Source organism: Antechinus flavipes, chromosome 1, assembly GCF_016432865.1.
Source record: "Antechinus flavipes isolate AdamAnt ecotype Samford, QLD, Australia chromosome 1, AdamAnt_v2, whole genome shotgun sequence".
Lineage (NCBI taxonomy): Eukaryota > Metazoa > Chordata > Mammalia > Dasyuromorphia > Dasyuridae > Antechinus > Antechinus flavipes.
The window spans coordinates 332,206,763-332,219,722 of record NC_067398.1 but is presented as its reverse complement, the minus strand read 5'-3'; the positions used below and the strand labels follow the sequence as shown (position 1 = coordinate 332,219,722).

The 12,960-nt window shown below is 49.3% G+C and overlaps 1 protein-coding gene across 1 annotated transcript in view; it reads right to left on the bottom strand.

Moving 5' to 3' along the window:
* Nucleotides 1–2,377: 2,377 nt before the first annotated feature.
* CORO7 (coronin 7) overlaps nt 2,378–12,960 on the bottom strand; it is a 111,430-nt gene continuing 100,847 nt past the window's right edge. Inside the window, exons 10-28 of the mRNA XM_051967615.1 lie at nt 12,690–12,744; nt 11,271–11,328; nt 10,961–11,106; nt 10,726–10,818; nt 10,442–10,576; nt 9,988–10,117; nt 9,086–9,261; nt 8,071–8,179; nt 7,662–7,748; nt 7,423–7,565; nt 7,048–7,152; nt 6,848–6,933; nt 5,809–5,950; nt 5,598–5,687; nt 5,078–5,194; nt 4,695–4,830; nt 3,888–3,979; nt 3,400–3,486; nt 2,378–3,219 (exon numbers count right to left, since the gene is read on the bottom strand). Of these exons, the coding sequence (XP_051823575.1) occupies nt 3,214–3,219; nt 3,400–3,486; nt 3,888–3,979; nt 4,695–4,830; nt 5,078–5,194; nt 5,598–5,687; nt 5,809–5,950; nt 6,848–6,933; nt 7,048–7,152; nt 7,423–7,565; nt 7,662–7,748; nt 8,071–8,179; nt 9,086–9,261; nt 9,988–10,117; nt 10,442–10,576; nt 10,726–10,818; nt 10,961–11,106; nt 11,271–11,328; nt 12,690–12,744 (1,993 nt within the window). The 3' untranslated portion in view covers nt 2,378–3,213. The remainder of the gene's footprint in view (nt 3,220–3,399; nt 3,487–3,887; nt 3,980–4,694; nt 4,831–5,077; nt 5,195–5,597; nt 5,688–5,808; nt 5,951–6,847; nt 6,934–7,047; nt 7,153–7,422; nt 7,566–7,661; nt 7,749–8,070; nt 8,180–9,085; nt 9,262–9,987; nt 10,118–10,441; nt 10,577–10,725; nt 10,819–10,960; nt 11,107–11,270; nt 11,329–12,689; nt 12,745–12,960) is intronic.

Below are 12,960 nucleotides of genomic sequence, written 5' to 3'. Positions count from 1 at the left end.
GAGTAGTGAAGTTGTTTGCTTAAGATTCATTAAGAACAAGTGTTTCACTTTGAATGACTGAAGAAATTTGATCAATGCAATAATCAGCCATAATTCTAAAGGACTGATGATGAGTCCCGCCCTAAACTTGTGACAGAGGTGATGGGCTCAGGGGTAGGGGTGTGTGTGTCTGATACAGCCAATGTTGGAACTTGTTTCATTTCATTCTATTAAAAGGGGTTTTGATTTTCTCTTCTTTTTCAAATGGGGAGGAAGAGAAAATGAGATTTTGAAAATTAAAAAAGGTATTTCCAGCATAATCTACTTTCCTTTTTTAACAAGGTTATTTATATCGGCAGATCTTGAGAATGCTACAAATAATTTATTTACATTTAGTAAAGCATTTGAAAAATTCTGTCCTGCTGATCTTGTGAACAATATGAAAAGATATAAATTAGATAAGAATATAGTTAGTTGACTTTAAAATATTTAAATAGCTGAATCCAAAAAAGTAGTCATTAAAGGGTTTATTTATGCCATCTTAGAAGGCTTCTAGTGGAGTGTCAGAGGAATCTTTACTTGGCTTTATGTCTCTAATTTTTTAATAGTGATTTGAATAAAAACATACATTTGAGGATTCAAAATTTGAGGATAACATGATGAGAGGGGTAGCTAAACAGATTCTCCCCTTACCTCCCCCAAAATATCAAAACTTGATAGGCTGAATCTATTAAGATGTAACTTAATAAGAATAAATATTATGTTAATAGAAAAATATACTTTTTTTGTTTTTAAATCTTCATAAATACAAAAATGTGGAAGGCATGGATATAAAGTAGTTCATCAGAAAAATCTTTTAGAGTTTTGGTGGATTTGCTCAAGGAGTCTTCTGGTAGGGCAGCCAAAAAAATTAATATGCTTTTAGGGTAAGTTGAGAGGCATGGCATCTAGGACTAGACAAAGATTATTATCCTATATGCGGCCCTAGTCTGGTCACCTAGAGCATGTATGTTCATTTCTAAACACCAGATTTTAGGCAGGACATTAACAAAGGCCCTAACTTTTTAGTACCAACATTGTGCCAGTGTGCCTCTATGGCAACAAGGTGTAGGAAACAATGATTGCTGAAGAAATAAAAATTAATATCCCAGAGGGAGAGGAACATGCAGCCAATGTGAGCAGGCTACAATATAGAACTGTTATGAGGACCTTTGAAGAACAGAAGTAAAATAAATTGTATGACGGTCTAATCACCTGGGGAGAATAAGGGATGACAAGGGCAGCCAGAGTGTTCTGCTTGGACCTTTGTGATATGAGGAGAAATTGAGGAAACTGCCCTGCAGGGTTAGTAGATTTCCTTTGGAAAATTTATTGTGGATGAGTTATATGAAAAGGGCAAGCATGGATGAGTTTTTATCTGTATGTTAAAGGGACCTTCCATATAAATGAGATCATGTATTCATTTGAATATTATTCAGAGGGAAGGCAACCTGAATTTGGTTGGAGATACTGAAGATGTTTAAGCAAGGGAAAGAGATTTTCACAATGGAAAGCGTGTGAAGAAAGATTCAGAGGGCTGTCACATACAAGACTAATTAGACTTGTTCTGCCTGGCTAAATTAGATGATAAACATGGAGATTTCAGTTTGAAGTAAGGAAAAAAGCCCCTAACCATTAGATCTGTCAAAGTAATGTGTACCCCAACTCCTTCTCCTCAGAGATCTTCTAGATGAATGCTTGTTTTATGAAATAAGGTCTTGTTTATATACTGGCTATACTAAGCAACCTCAGTGGTCTTATATCTGCAATATACCTGCAATAACAGGTTCCCAGCATTACCCTTATTTCCCATGTGCCAAGGAGCTACTGGCTAGCCCCGTTGTTCTTTTCTCATTTTCAAAAGAAAAGCAACATCTTCTAGGAAATGTTGTTCATGTCTTCATAAGTGATAGATGTTTCAAAAATGTTTGCTTGAAACATGTCTAATGTAAGCAAAGGTTTCTGTCCATCTTCTGTCACTGTCTATATTCCCTTTATGTGTTTCCAACTGCCAATCTGCAGCATTTTTTTTTTAGTTCATAAATCTTCCAAAGGTTTTTTTCTTAAAATCTATCAACTTAAAAAATGTGTTTCTCTGTCTTTCTGGATTCTACTAACTCCACTCTTGTCCTTTGTATGCTTTTTTCCCCCTTCCTGGAGATTCCAAGAACCATAGTAGAGAATTCAGATGTGGATTAGGAAGTCCACTTTAGATAGTATTATAGTACCCCTCAGATCATCAGCTAGGCTGTTACTTTATCCATAAAGATGGCCAATCTTGATAAGGTGAAGCCTAGAGTGGTAGGAGCAAAGTTTCCCCAGAGCAAAAGGTACAATCAGCACAGGAGGCAGGTGGGGGTTTTGCTTAGAAAAATTTAATGGCTGAGATATTGATAAATTCATAAACCCCTTACTTGTGGGATTCACATTCTTCCCCCCACACACTTTTTTTAAGTTCTCTGGGCCCTAATCCTCACCCTTTTCTCACTGTTTCAGGTTTGGAGGGAGAGAGCAAGTAGGAGGTCCAGTAGGATTGGTGACTGCATGGGGGATCCAGCCCCTTTGATGATTTTGACTGTAACAGAAGAAGACAACAGGGACAAAAGGCAATATGGAAAGATAAAAGCAGAAGGTAAGGCTTAACCCATAAGATACAAAGAACAGTAGAGTAGCTGGAGGAGAAACTTGTTTCTGGAAGAAGTAGGCAAGGCAGTAACCTATCTAATTACAAAGTGAGTGGGACCATATATAGTAAGGACAGCCAGGTAGCAGGCCCGGGGCAGTGCTGACCAATGTTCTTTCCTCAGCTTCTGACCATGATATATAGAAGAAAACTTATCCCAGAGAGAAAAATAGGACAGGGCCAATTAAAGCCCCACTTGGAGTGTTCCCACGACAGCCTAACCCAGAGGACTTTGAGGCCTCAGAGAAAGCTGGAGCCAGGATACTTCGGAGACACATAGACTTGGAGGAGCTGCTAGTTGAAAACACTAAGATTCCAAAGATCTTAGTCTGGGGGTTCCTGGAATGAAGAGATGGGGTCACATCAGCTGTAGAGTCCCTCCATAGGTCAGCAGCAACACCAAGGCCTGAAGAGGCATCTTCCAGCTCAAGAATGAGGCTAAGAGTTGCAAGGGGTCATTGGCCAGGTAGCTCCAGAGGAGAGGCAGCTGTGGGTGTGGCTGATAAAGTGGACTAGTCCTACAAAGAGAGGAACCCAGGTGTGGTGTAAGAGAATCACGGGGAGTTAAGGAAATAACTTGGAAGAAGGATAAGGAAGAGCAAGAGAACAGAAGCTAAACTAGGAGTCACCTGAGAGCCAGATGATCTGTGCCTGTGTCATGGAGGCCCTTCCATCCCAACCCTCGCCCAATTTCTTACCCATTCTTCCTCGTCTACTCCCTCAAAGGAATCCTGGGGGAGGGGGTCTTCCCGGTTACCCAATTTTGCCACCATGGCACTTAGCAGCTGAGGAAAAAAAACAAAAGGAGGGAGGGAAGTATGGGGAAAATTCAGCCACCAACAGGGACTCCCCAACTCCTCCAGCTCGGAGAAGCAGGACTAGATGCTAGGTCACATAGACCATTTCTATAAACCAAAGGTTAAAAAGTCAGAAATGGTTTGGGGCAGGACCAGAAGCATTAAGGAATTGGTGGCTGAGAAAAGTATAGAATCTGGTAACTTTTCTTCCAAACTTCAGTGTGAATCAACATTCAACTACTGTAGAGAGTTGGATGGGAGTTGTTTTGAAGGGACATTGCCAACCTGGCTTTGACTCATATTTTGTTTCTATGGGAATCATTTATGGGGTCTTCTGTTTCTCACTGATGCCCAGTTTTGTTTTCCTGTATTAATCCCACCGATCCCACCTCTTCTTTCTTCTGCTCATCTGACTTCTCTTCAAGGTAGACAGCTGAGGGCAAGGTCCTACGCGTGGGAGCTTCTCGGGGGGCCTCACTCACTGTGAATGGAATAATTGTGTTACAGCTTGCTGGTTTGTTTTTTTTTATCCCCTTAAAGAAACTAAAGCAAAGGGCTATTTCTTATGTAATCTTTGTATTTCTTTGGCTGGTACAACATTCTATATAAAGGAGGTACTTAATAAATCTTTATTGTATTAGGATAGAAAAATAGTAATTGTGGGACCTCTTTGTGGGTCATTCTTGACACTAACTGGCACTGGAGAAGTCCTGGTGGATGTGCTGACTCTCCTCGTGCTGAACTAGCTTAACCTGGGGCAGACATAGCCAGGTATGGAGGATGGGAGCAATAAAAATCATTTAAACTCTGATATGTGTGTGAAACACTGTGCCGAGCATCACAAGGCATGAAAATGAACAAAAGACACCTCTGATATTTTACAGATTGTCGAAGAATCAAAACGTGCACAAAAACACTAAAAGATGTTAAGAACAAGTGTGTAGGAGGATGATTTGAGCCTGGCTCCTTTCCTATGCTCAACAAGAACAACTGAGGAATGAGCCTCTCCTTCTGCAGGTTCTTGGGACAGCCCACCTCATTAACTCCCTGCCCACTCATTTCAGCTCAAACCTTTCTGGTCATTTCTTTTGCCCCAGGGCTCCCCAAGTCAGACCTCTGCCCTCCTGCACAGTTCCTGAGGTTCTTCCCCCCTTCTTGGCCCCAAGCCTTCCAACTCTTTTGGCCCTTCTTCCCACCTGGGGTCATTCCTGGGGGCCGGAGGTTGAGTCGGCGGTGCTGCCCATTGGCACCCCCCAGCCAGGCAGCGGCACTGAGTGCAGGCTCCCAGCACACGGCCGTCTCTGGGTACACGTCATCCTGGAAGAACTCTTTCTGTAGGGAGTAGTGACATGGAGATACGATCTGCATGGCCAAGAGCTTGCTCACCTGAGCACAGACAGCTACAAGAGACTGTTTGCTATGGACGACTGGAGGGCTCCGGGCTCTTCCCCTCTGGTCTGGGGATGGTGAAAGTTGAGGGAATCACCCTGCTCCCGAGGGAGGCGGCAGTGTCACCTCCTGCTAATGGGGGTGAGTAGGTTTTTCCTGATGAGGTGGTGAGTTTTCTGTGATAACTCACCCTGACCCTGGGAAGTCGGAAGGCAACCGGTTCTAGGGAAGTCTGGCGGAGTCGGAGGCCCCGGGCGAACTCCACTTGTTGTACCTCACATTCCGTCTTGGGCAAGAAGGCAAAGCCCTGGGGGGAGATGGGGGGGGGAAGAGAGGGGGAGGAGAGGCAGGGTCAGGGCTTGGGAGAGCCAGCCCGGCCTCCGGGGCTTCCCTGCCCCTCAGAGCAGTGGGCCTCTCTCCATTAGGCTCCACACTAGCCAGCTAGTTCCTCTTCTCCCGCAGGGAGCCACACCTGCTTCCAGGTTCTTCCCAGGCCAGAACCCACTTCCCCAAATGACCACTGGAGGGCAGAGTCTCCCTGCTATCTGCTCTTCAGCGCCACCCACCTTGGTGCGGCAGGTTAGTGCGGGCAGTGTGGATGTACTTCATTCCAGGCCACGGCCCTCAGAGCAGAGCCCCCAAGTGGCCGCATCCTCAGGGACGGGAAAGGGATTGAGGGATACCCAGAGCAGAATGGAGAGAGCCATTACCTTATGGGGGTCGGGTGAGGTGAAGCTGTTGCACTCCAAGAAGAAGGGAACCTCAGGGAGTAATTCGTACACAAACACTCGTGTGTCGCCCTGGGAGGGGGAGCAAACAGAAAATGCTGCAGCCACTCGCGGGGCCCACCAGGATGCCTGGCCCAGATCTGAGGAGCACAGCCCACACCACTCATGCTCACATGCCGGACCCCAGACTGACCTTGCCGGTGAGGAGGACGAGACCAGTGTCTGGATCATAGTGGGGCAGCAGGGTGGAAGGTGCCACATCGAGGCCGAGCACAGCCACAGGGCCCCCGGCCAATGACTCTGCCCCATACAGGAGCAGCTGGCGCTCACTCCGGCTGCAATGGTACCATGAAAACAGCCTCAGAACTTGGGTGTTTAAAGGGAAAGGACAGAAGTGAGACTCAGGAGAAGGATGGAGGAGAGAGAAGCATGGGTATGAAATACGTGAATTTGAGAAACATTAATTCCTTTTCATTGCCTTTGGAATACATCTTTTTCAAAATTCCTACTGCCCCCAAATTAGTCCAGGCTGTCAATTCTAGCAGTAATTTTTAAACTAATCTTCCTTATACCTTCTAATCCATTCACTATGGCACTAGCATATTCCTAATTTTTAAAAAACAAAATTTCAAGATTTTAAAATTACAGAATGTTTGAGTTCTGGAAGGCCCCTAACAGATCATCTAATCTAACTACTCTTCTGCTCAAAAACTATGTGACTCCCTACTGCCTAAAAAATTAAGTTTTAATTCCTTCATTTGGCATTTTTTTCCATTCTATGATCCCAGCTTTTACTTTTCCTGCCTCATCTCCCATTGATCCTCTTGATAGTGTGTGTTTTTCAGTCAATCTAAACTATTCACCATTTTCTAAGTATACCTGACTCCAAGCTTATGCTTTTCTCTGTACCTAAAAGGCCACCCTCCCATCTCTGCCCATTCTTCAATGCCCAGCTCATTATAGCTCCTTCCAGACATTCTCCTGTACTCTCTCAACACTTCATCTGTGCAAATTCCATAACAATTAGCAAATGATTGCATTATCTTACAGGTGTACATGCTTTATCTCTTTTACTAGATTGTAACTTTTGACTTATTTACTTATTTGTATGAATGAAAATGTGATCAGGATTAGGAGGTCTCTCTAGGAGTTGGATTAGTAACTAGGAGATGATTTTTCAAAGAAGGGTTTGGGGAGAGTTGTGGGTTTTAGAAGACAAAGGGGCATTTTACCTGTCAAAGCCAGACACCAGCAAACACCGGCCATCGCACACCCAGACCACACGAGCTCCTCGACCTCCCTCAGGGCCAGGGCCTTCCTGTAGGGTAAGAATATAAGTAAGGTGGGACCCAGCTGGCTTGAGTAGATCACAGCAGGACCCGAGTGGGACCAATGACTTCCCCGTCCTTCCCCACCTCTCCTGTTTCCTTACCTGGATAGGCTCTGGGCTACGCCGGGGATCAAAGATCCGTACCCTCCCATCTTTGCACACTGTTGCCAAGAACTGTCCATCGGGACTCCAGGCCATGCTGAAGATCTGGAATAGGGACGTTGGGATGACGGCCGGGCTTGCTCTGGCTCTTCTGGGGGGGTCAGAACCCCATCCCAGAGCCTGGTGCTGACTGCTCCCCACCCTGCCCTATCTAGAACTGTGCTATCTCTTGCTTCTACCCAAATGGGATGATGGGATGGGTTCTAAATAAGTCATTCCAGCCTAACGGCAGGCCCTGATCGCCAGGTACCAATGTCTCATTCTGCTGAGCTCCCCCTCCCCCCTTAAAAGGCTGCCCATTTGGCCTCTGCCCACCTGGTCCCTGTGACCCTGCAGCCTTATCTTCTCCATTCCTTCCTGGAGGTCCCAGACCCGCACACTCATGTCATAGGAAGAGGAGGCCAGCACGTCGGACGCCAGTGGGTGGAAGCGCAGGGAGTAGATCTTCTCTGTGTGGCCTGGGAGAGGTCGGGAAGTGGCGTCACGAAGTGACTAGGCCCTGGGCCTGCAGCTGCCCCTGCAGCCCAAACCCTTCTCCACCTCCCTGGTCTCACCTGTTAGCACGGCCTCGGGCGTCGCCAGGACCTCCTGCAGCCCTTCAGGTGGCACCCGCCACAGCCGGATCCGGGCATCTTCCCCAGCTGTGGGCAGGAGGGCAGGGGATCTAGCCAAGGGGCTTAGCCTCTGCCTCATCCATTCAGAAACTGCCCTGCGCCTAGAGGCTCCTTGGCCATCATATTCTGTCCTAATACCCACAGAAAAGCTCCTTGGCCTAGATGGTCACAGGGGAGCAAGGGAGGAAGGGGCCCAGGATCCAGCTGTGGCATCATGAGGTGGGGGGAGAGATGCTAAGCTGGGGGGGGGGTGGCTGGGGGCAATTAGAGAGTGGGAGGAAACAGAAAATCAGCCCCAAGGAGCAGTGTCTGTGTGACAAGCCCCCAAGGAGCCCTCACCCTCCCTTACCCACAGCAAGGCGGTACAAGTCAAATGGATCCCAGGTGAGGTCAGTGACAGGCACCCCGTTCTGTAGCGTGGGCAGTGCAGTATCAGGCAGGCGGCCGGGTTTCCGCAGCTGGAATATGAGGTGCCCCGTGTTCCAAGGCCTGCGAGTGCCAGGGGGAAAAAGGCACCTGCGGCCCTTCCAACCCTGAACCCTCAGCGTCAACAGCCAAGCAAGCATGGTTAGGCCCCTGCCCAGAGCTAAGTAGGGAAAGGAGCTGAGCTGGGATGGGATCCCAGAGTCTACATCCTCCCGGTCACATGGACGGCTCAAGCTCTCTGCCTCAATTACCCACTGCCCATGCCCTTCTCAGTGTTCTCCAGTTTTCCCAACTGTGATATTCAGGGAGCTGATACAAGAGATAATTGCTGTTACTTCCCAAAGATACAATGGATAGAGCAGTGATCCAGCAGGGAAAGGGAGGATCTGAGGGACCCTGGGAGATCTGTGCATAGATATCTCCCCTCCCCAACAACTCCTTGGGCAGTGTGACTGCAATAAAGCATCAGGTTTTCTGGGAGGGACAGCAGCTTGGCAAGCCAAGGCATTTGCAGGTGTCGGCATCTGTGAGTAACCCTTCTCTCCAGCCGCCACCTAGCAGAGTAGGGAGTCACTGAGGTTTGGTGAGATCAGTGCCAGGAGGCCCAAGGCATCTGTGGGACAGGGTGCAGAGGGAGACACTCGTGTGTGTGCGGGGGGGCAAAGTGGAGGCACGGGACATGAGGCTGAATGAAGAGCAGCTCTTCTCCCTTCCGATTCCTGCCTGAAAGTGGTTCTCAATCGGAACAGAAACGAGTGTCAATATAAAGTAATTATTAAATAAAAATTAAAAAAAAAAAAAAAAAGTGGTTCTCATCCCAGGATTTCCCTGCTGCTGGTTCTAGGACTCCATGTGGGCCGGCTGGAGAGAGCTGGGGGAAAGCTAAGACCAAAGAGAAAAGAAACGGACACCAGATGGTTCCTCTCGTGGCTCCTCACCTCCAGAACAGCCACCTGGCCACCTGTGCTCAGGAGGGGCACAGCCACGTGAAGGCGATTGGCACAGAACCCATCGCTCTCCCCAGGGGTGGTGAGATTGAGTCCCTTGAGGTTGGTGATGTGGGTATCACGGTGTAGAACAGTACCCTGGGCATGTCGGAACTTGGAGCTGGGACCTGAGGGAAAGGGAAGGGAAGAATAATTGGGCAGTAGCAAGGGAGCATAAAGAAACACAGTAAGAAATGCTTCAGCAAATAAAAGGCGTCCCCTTGGGGACTACCCCAAGCCTTTCAGCCTGGCATTTTCACTTTCTTTTTTTCCCCCTGAGGCAGTGAAGTGACTTGCCCAGGGTCACACAGCTAAGAAGTGTTAAGTGTCTGAGACCAATTTGAACTCAGGTCCTCCTGACTTCGGGGCTGGTGCTCTATCCACTGCGCCCCCTAGCTGCCCCGAGTTTTTTCTTCAGGCACCTCTGAATCTGGCCTGGAAAAAGCAATGGAATAAGACCCAAGAGTTCAAATCTCAGCTCAGTCACTCACTACTGTGATCTTGGAGAGAAATGACTCACTTTATGAGTCTGTTTCTTCTATCAAGTTGGGAAATGCTCCCTCTTATATCTCTCTTTTTCAAGGAAATATTGTGAGGAACAGATGAGAAAAGAATCCCAGGACACTTTGGAAGACATTATGTGGTCTGCTAACCAGTTCTCAAAGCCTGGCAAAACTGACTTTCCGTGCCCCCCAAGAACAGCGTGCCCAGGGAAGGAATGCCCACGGGCTGGAGGCCGCCCAATGGGGAGTCAGCCTTCAGGGCGCAGGTCACAGATATGGGCCCGGACTAGAGAGTGCGCAGATCCTCTTCTCCCTGTCTGGGGGCCCAGGGCTTTCCCAGTTCCAACTTACCCAGGAGGCTCTGCAGTGACCTCTGGGAGGAGCTGGTGCCAATGCCACTGGTGCTAGAGAGCGAGCGGCCCAGGCTGGAGGGGGTGGAGGGTGAGGTGAGAGAGCTGGGTGGGGAGGAGAAGCTGCCCTCCTGGGGGAGAGGAAACAAGTGAGCATCAGAGGGCTTCTGGCGTCTCAGGCACTCCTGTCACTCAGGGTGTTCCAAACGGGCTGCCCTCAGTCAGCTCTGAACCCACCCCCAGAGTGCCCATGTTCACTGGGGGCAGACCAGAAAGAGCTCTGCAGGCCTGCCCTCCGGGCCTGGGCTCTGGGCTATCCCCAAGCGTTCTCAGGATCAGGGACAACTTGCCCGTCATCACCCACCCCCTACTCCTCACTCTGGGCTTGGGGCGGGGTTAAGGGCCAGGCCGTGTTTTTTCCAGGTGCCCAGTCAGGGGAAGCGAGTGGCACTTACACTTGGGTCTGGGTCACTGGCTGGCACCTCCTGAAGCTGGGCAGCAGCAGCAGGAGAAGCGAGTTCTGTGGGCACCAGGCAGGAGGTGAAGCTCGCATGAGGCCGGTGGGCAGGATTCAGACTGACCCTCTGGACCTGTGTCAGAAGTCCGGAGAGTGAGCCCGTGGGTCTGAAGCAGGCATGCGTGCGTGCTTGGGAATGCCCATTCAGGTGGCCCCCCTCTCCCTACAAAGGGCAGTGTGGAAGGGGACAGCTATCTCAAGCTTCTCCGAGTAAGAGCTTACCTGCCGGTTGTCTCCGGCCCACCAGGCCTGGCCATTGGCAGCAGGTACACTCCCCACAGCATCAGAAAACAAGTCTTCATGGAATTCTACAGACTGGCAGGACAAAGGGGCATTGGGCCATGAATATTCCAGCCTGCTTCTGCCCACTGACGCCAGGGAATTCCTTCCGCTGGCTCCCCAGAGGGGTCTCCCCCAGCCCTATCCCTTCCAGCGGAGAGGCGTGAGGACTCCTCACCTTTCGGGGCACCACATAGCTGACGGGCACGATGGCGCTCTCACTGAGCTGCAGGACGCGGAGCACTTCGCAGGCCAGCACAGCCAGCGCCCGGCGGGGCGCCAGGGCCATTCCCCGGCACTTGGTCTCCAGGACACACTGGTTCACTGCAAGGTGCCCAGGCATGGGTCAGGTCTAAGCCCGGGGGATGGGAAGGACAGGGCTGTGGGGTGGGAGATGAGGGGGGCAGGGACTGAATGTGGCCAGCAGCGAAGGGGAGGAAAGGCGGGGCACCTGGGAAACGGGCGGACTGCAGAGGAAGGGCGCTTACCTTGGCTCAGGGTGGCCTGCTGCAGCGACACTTCACAGCAGTATATCAGATTCTCGCCCTGCAACATAGCCCCGCGGCTCCTGAATCCTCAGCCTCCGCCTTTAGTTTCCCAGCTACCGTCCCACTCATTCTGGCCCATGATACCCCACAAAGGGTTTTGTGGGCCAGAGCCCCCGGCGGAGCCCCCCAGAATCCAGCCCTTTGGCAGCCCAAGATATGTGTAGGCATGAAAGGATCCCCAGGGAGGATCACTGGGGAAGTTGGGGGACAACCCATTTTCTCTGGGATAGATTCAATTTCTATGCACAAAGTGATTCCGAAGGCCACCGATCTGGCTGGAAACTTAGCTCATCTCCAATCTTGCATTTGCAGCTGCCTTTCAGACATGAGCACTGGGTGACCACTAGACATTTTAATCTCAGCATTTTCAGAACGGTGCTCATTCTCTTTCCCTCTAAACCTTCTAGCCTCCTACCTTTCTTTCCTTTCACTGTAGAGGACGCCCTCCCAGGCCTTCGGGCTCACCACCCAGCAGTCGGCCTGAATTCCTCCCCCTCTCCCCCTCCCCACATACAGGCGTTTGCCAAAGCCCGCCAAGTCACTTCTGCAGCGTCACTGGAATAATCTGCCTTCTCTGACACTGCCACCACCGCGCTCTCTCACACCTGGAGTACTGCCTGCTGGAGAGATCTGTCTGCCTGCCTCAGGTCTCTCCCCTCCAACCCATTTAGCTACTATAGTGATTTTTCTAAAGCCCAAGTCTGCCCGTGTCACCTTCGCCTCTAGAAGCAGATACAAATCGCTCTGTTTGTCATTGGAAGGCCTTTACAACCTAGCTCCCTCTTCCTTTTTCACTCTTCTTACACTTTACTCCCCGAGAGGTACTCTTCCATCCAGAGCCACTGGCGGCCTGGCTACTTCACAAACAAGAAGCCCCATCTCTTGGCTCCAGGAATATTCTCTGGCTGTCCCCCATGCCTGCAACAGTCTCTTCTACTCTACCCACTGACCTCCCTAGCTTCCTTTAAGTCCCGATTTAAAATCTCTTTACTAGAAAACTTCAGCGCCTCTTAATTCTCGTGCCTTCTTTCATTTAATTCCTTTTCATCCTGTATATGCTTATTTAGAGCATTTTTATTTTGCTTGTTGTCTCCCCCATAGGATTGTAAGCCCCTTGAGGGGAGGGTCTGTCTTTTGCCTCTTTTTGTATTCCTAGTTCTTAGCACAGTGCCTGGCACATAACAGATGCTTAATAAATGTTGGTTGATTGGGAAACCAATGCTCAGCATTATCTTTCTCAACATACACCTTTCATTCAGGTTAAGCCTCCTTGACATACTGTTGCTGTTTTCCATAGGATTTGCAGTAGAAGAATTCTAAGGTGCCTTTTAACTTTGAGAGGCTATAATTCTCACTCACCTTTCCACCTAGGATGAGGAGCCCAGAGTCAGCATCCAGCAATGGGATCAGAGATCTGTTTTAAAAAAAAAAAAAAAAAGGCATAATCAATGAGAGGCAGGGCTCTTAACCCCCCATCAAGGAAGAGATACACTCCCAGCCCTCAGCCACAGAATATTATTCTCTGTGGTGTGTTTGTGTGTGTGTGTGTGTGTAAACTCCCCCTCCTAGACTCTAGTGTCATGGAGGGCAGAAGTCATGCCTTATTCATCTTTTTATCTTCCCTAGCACT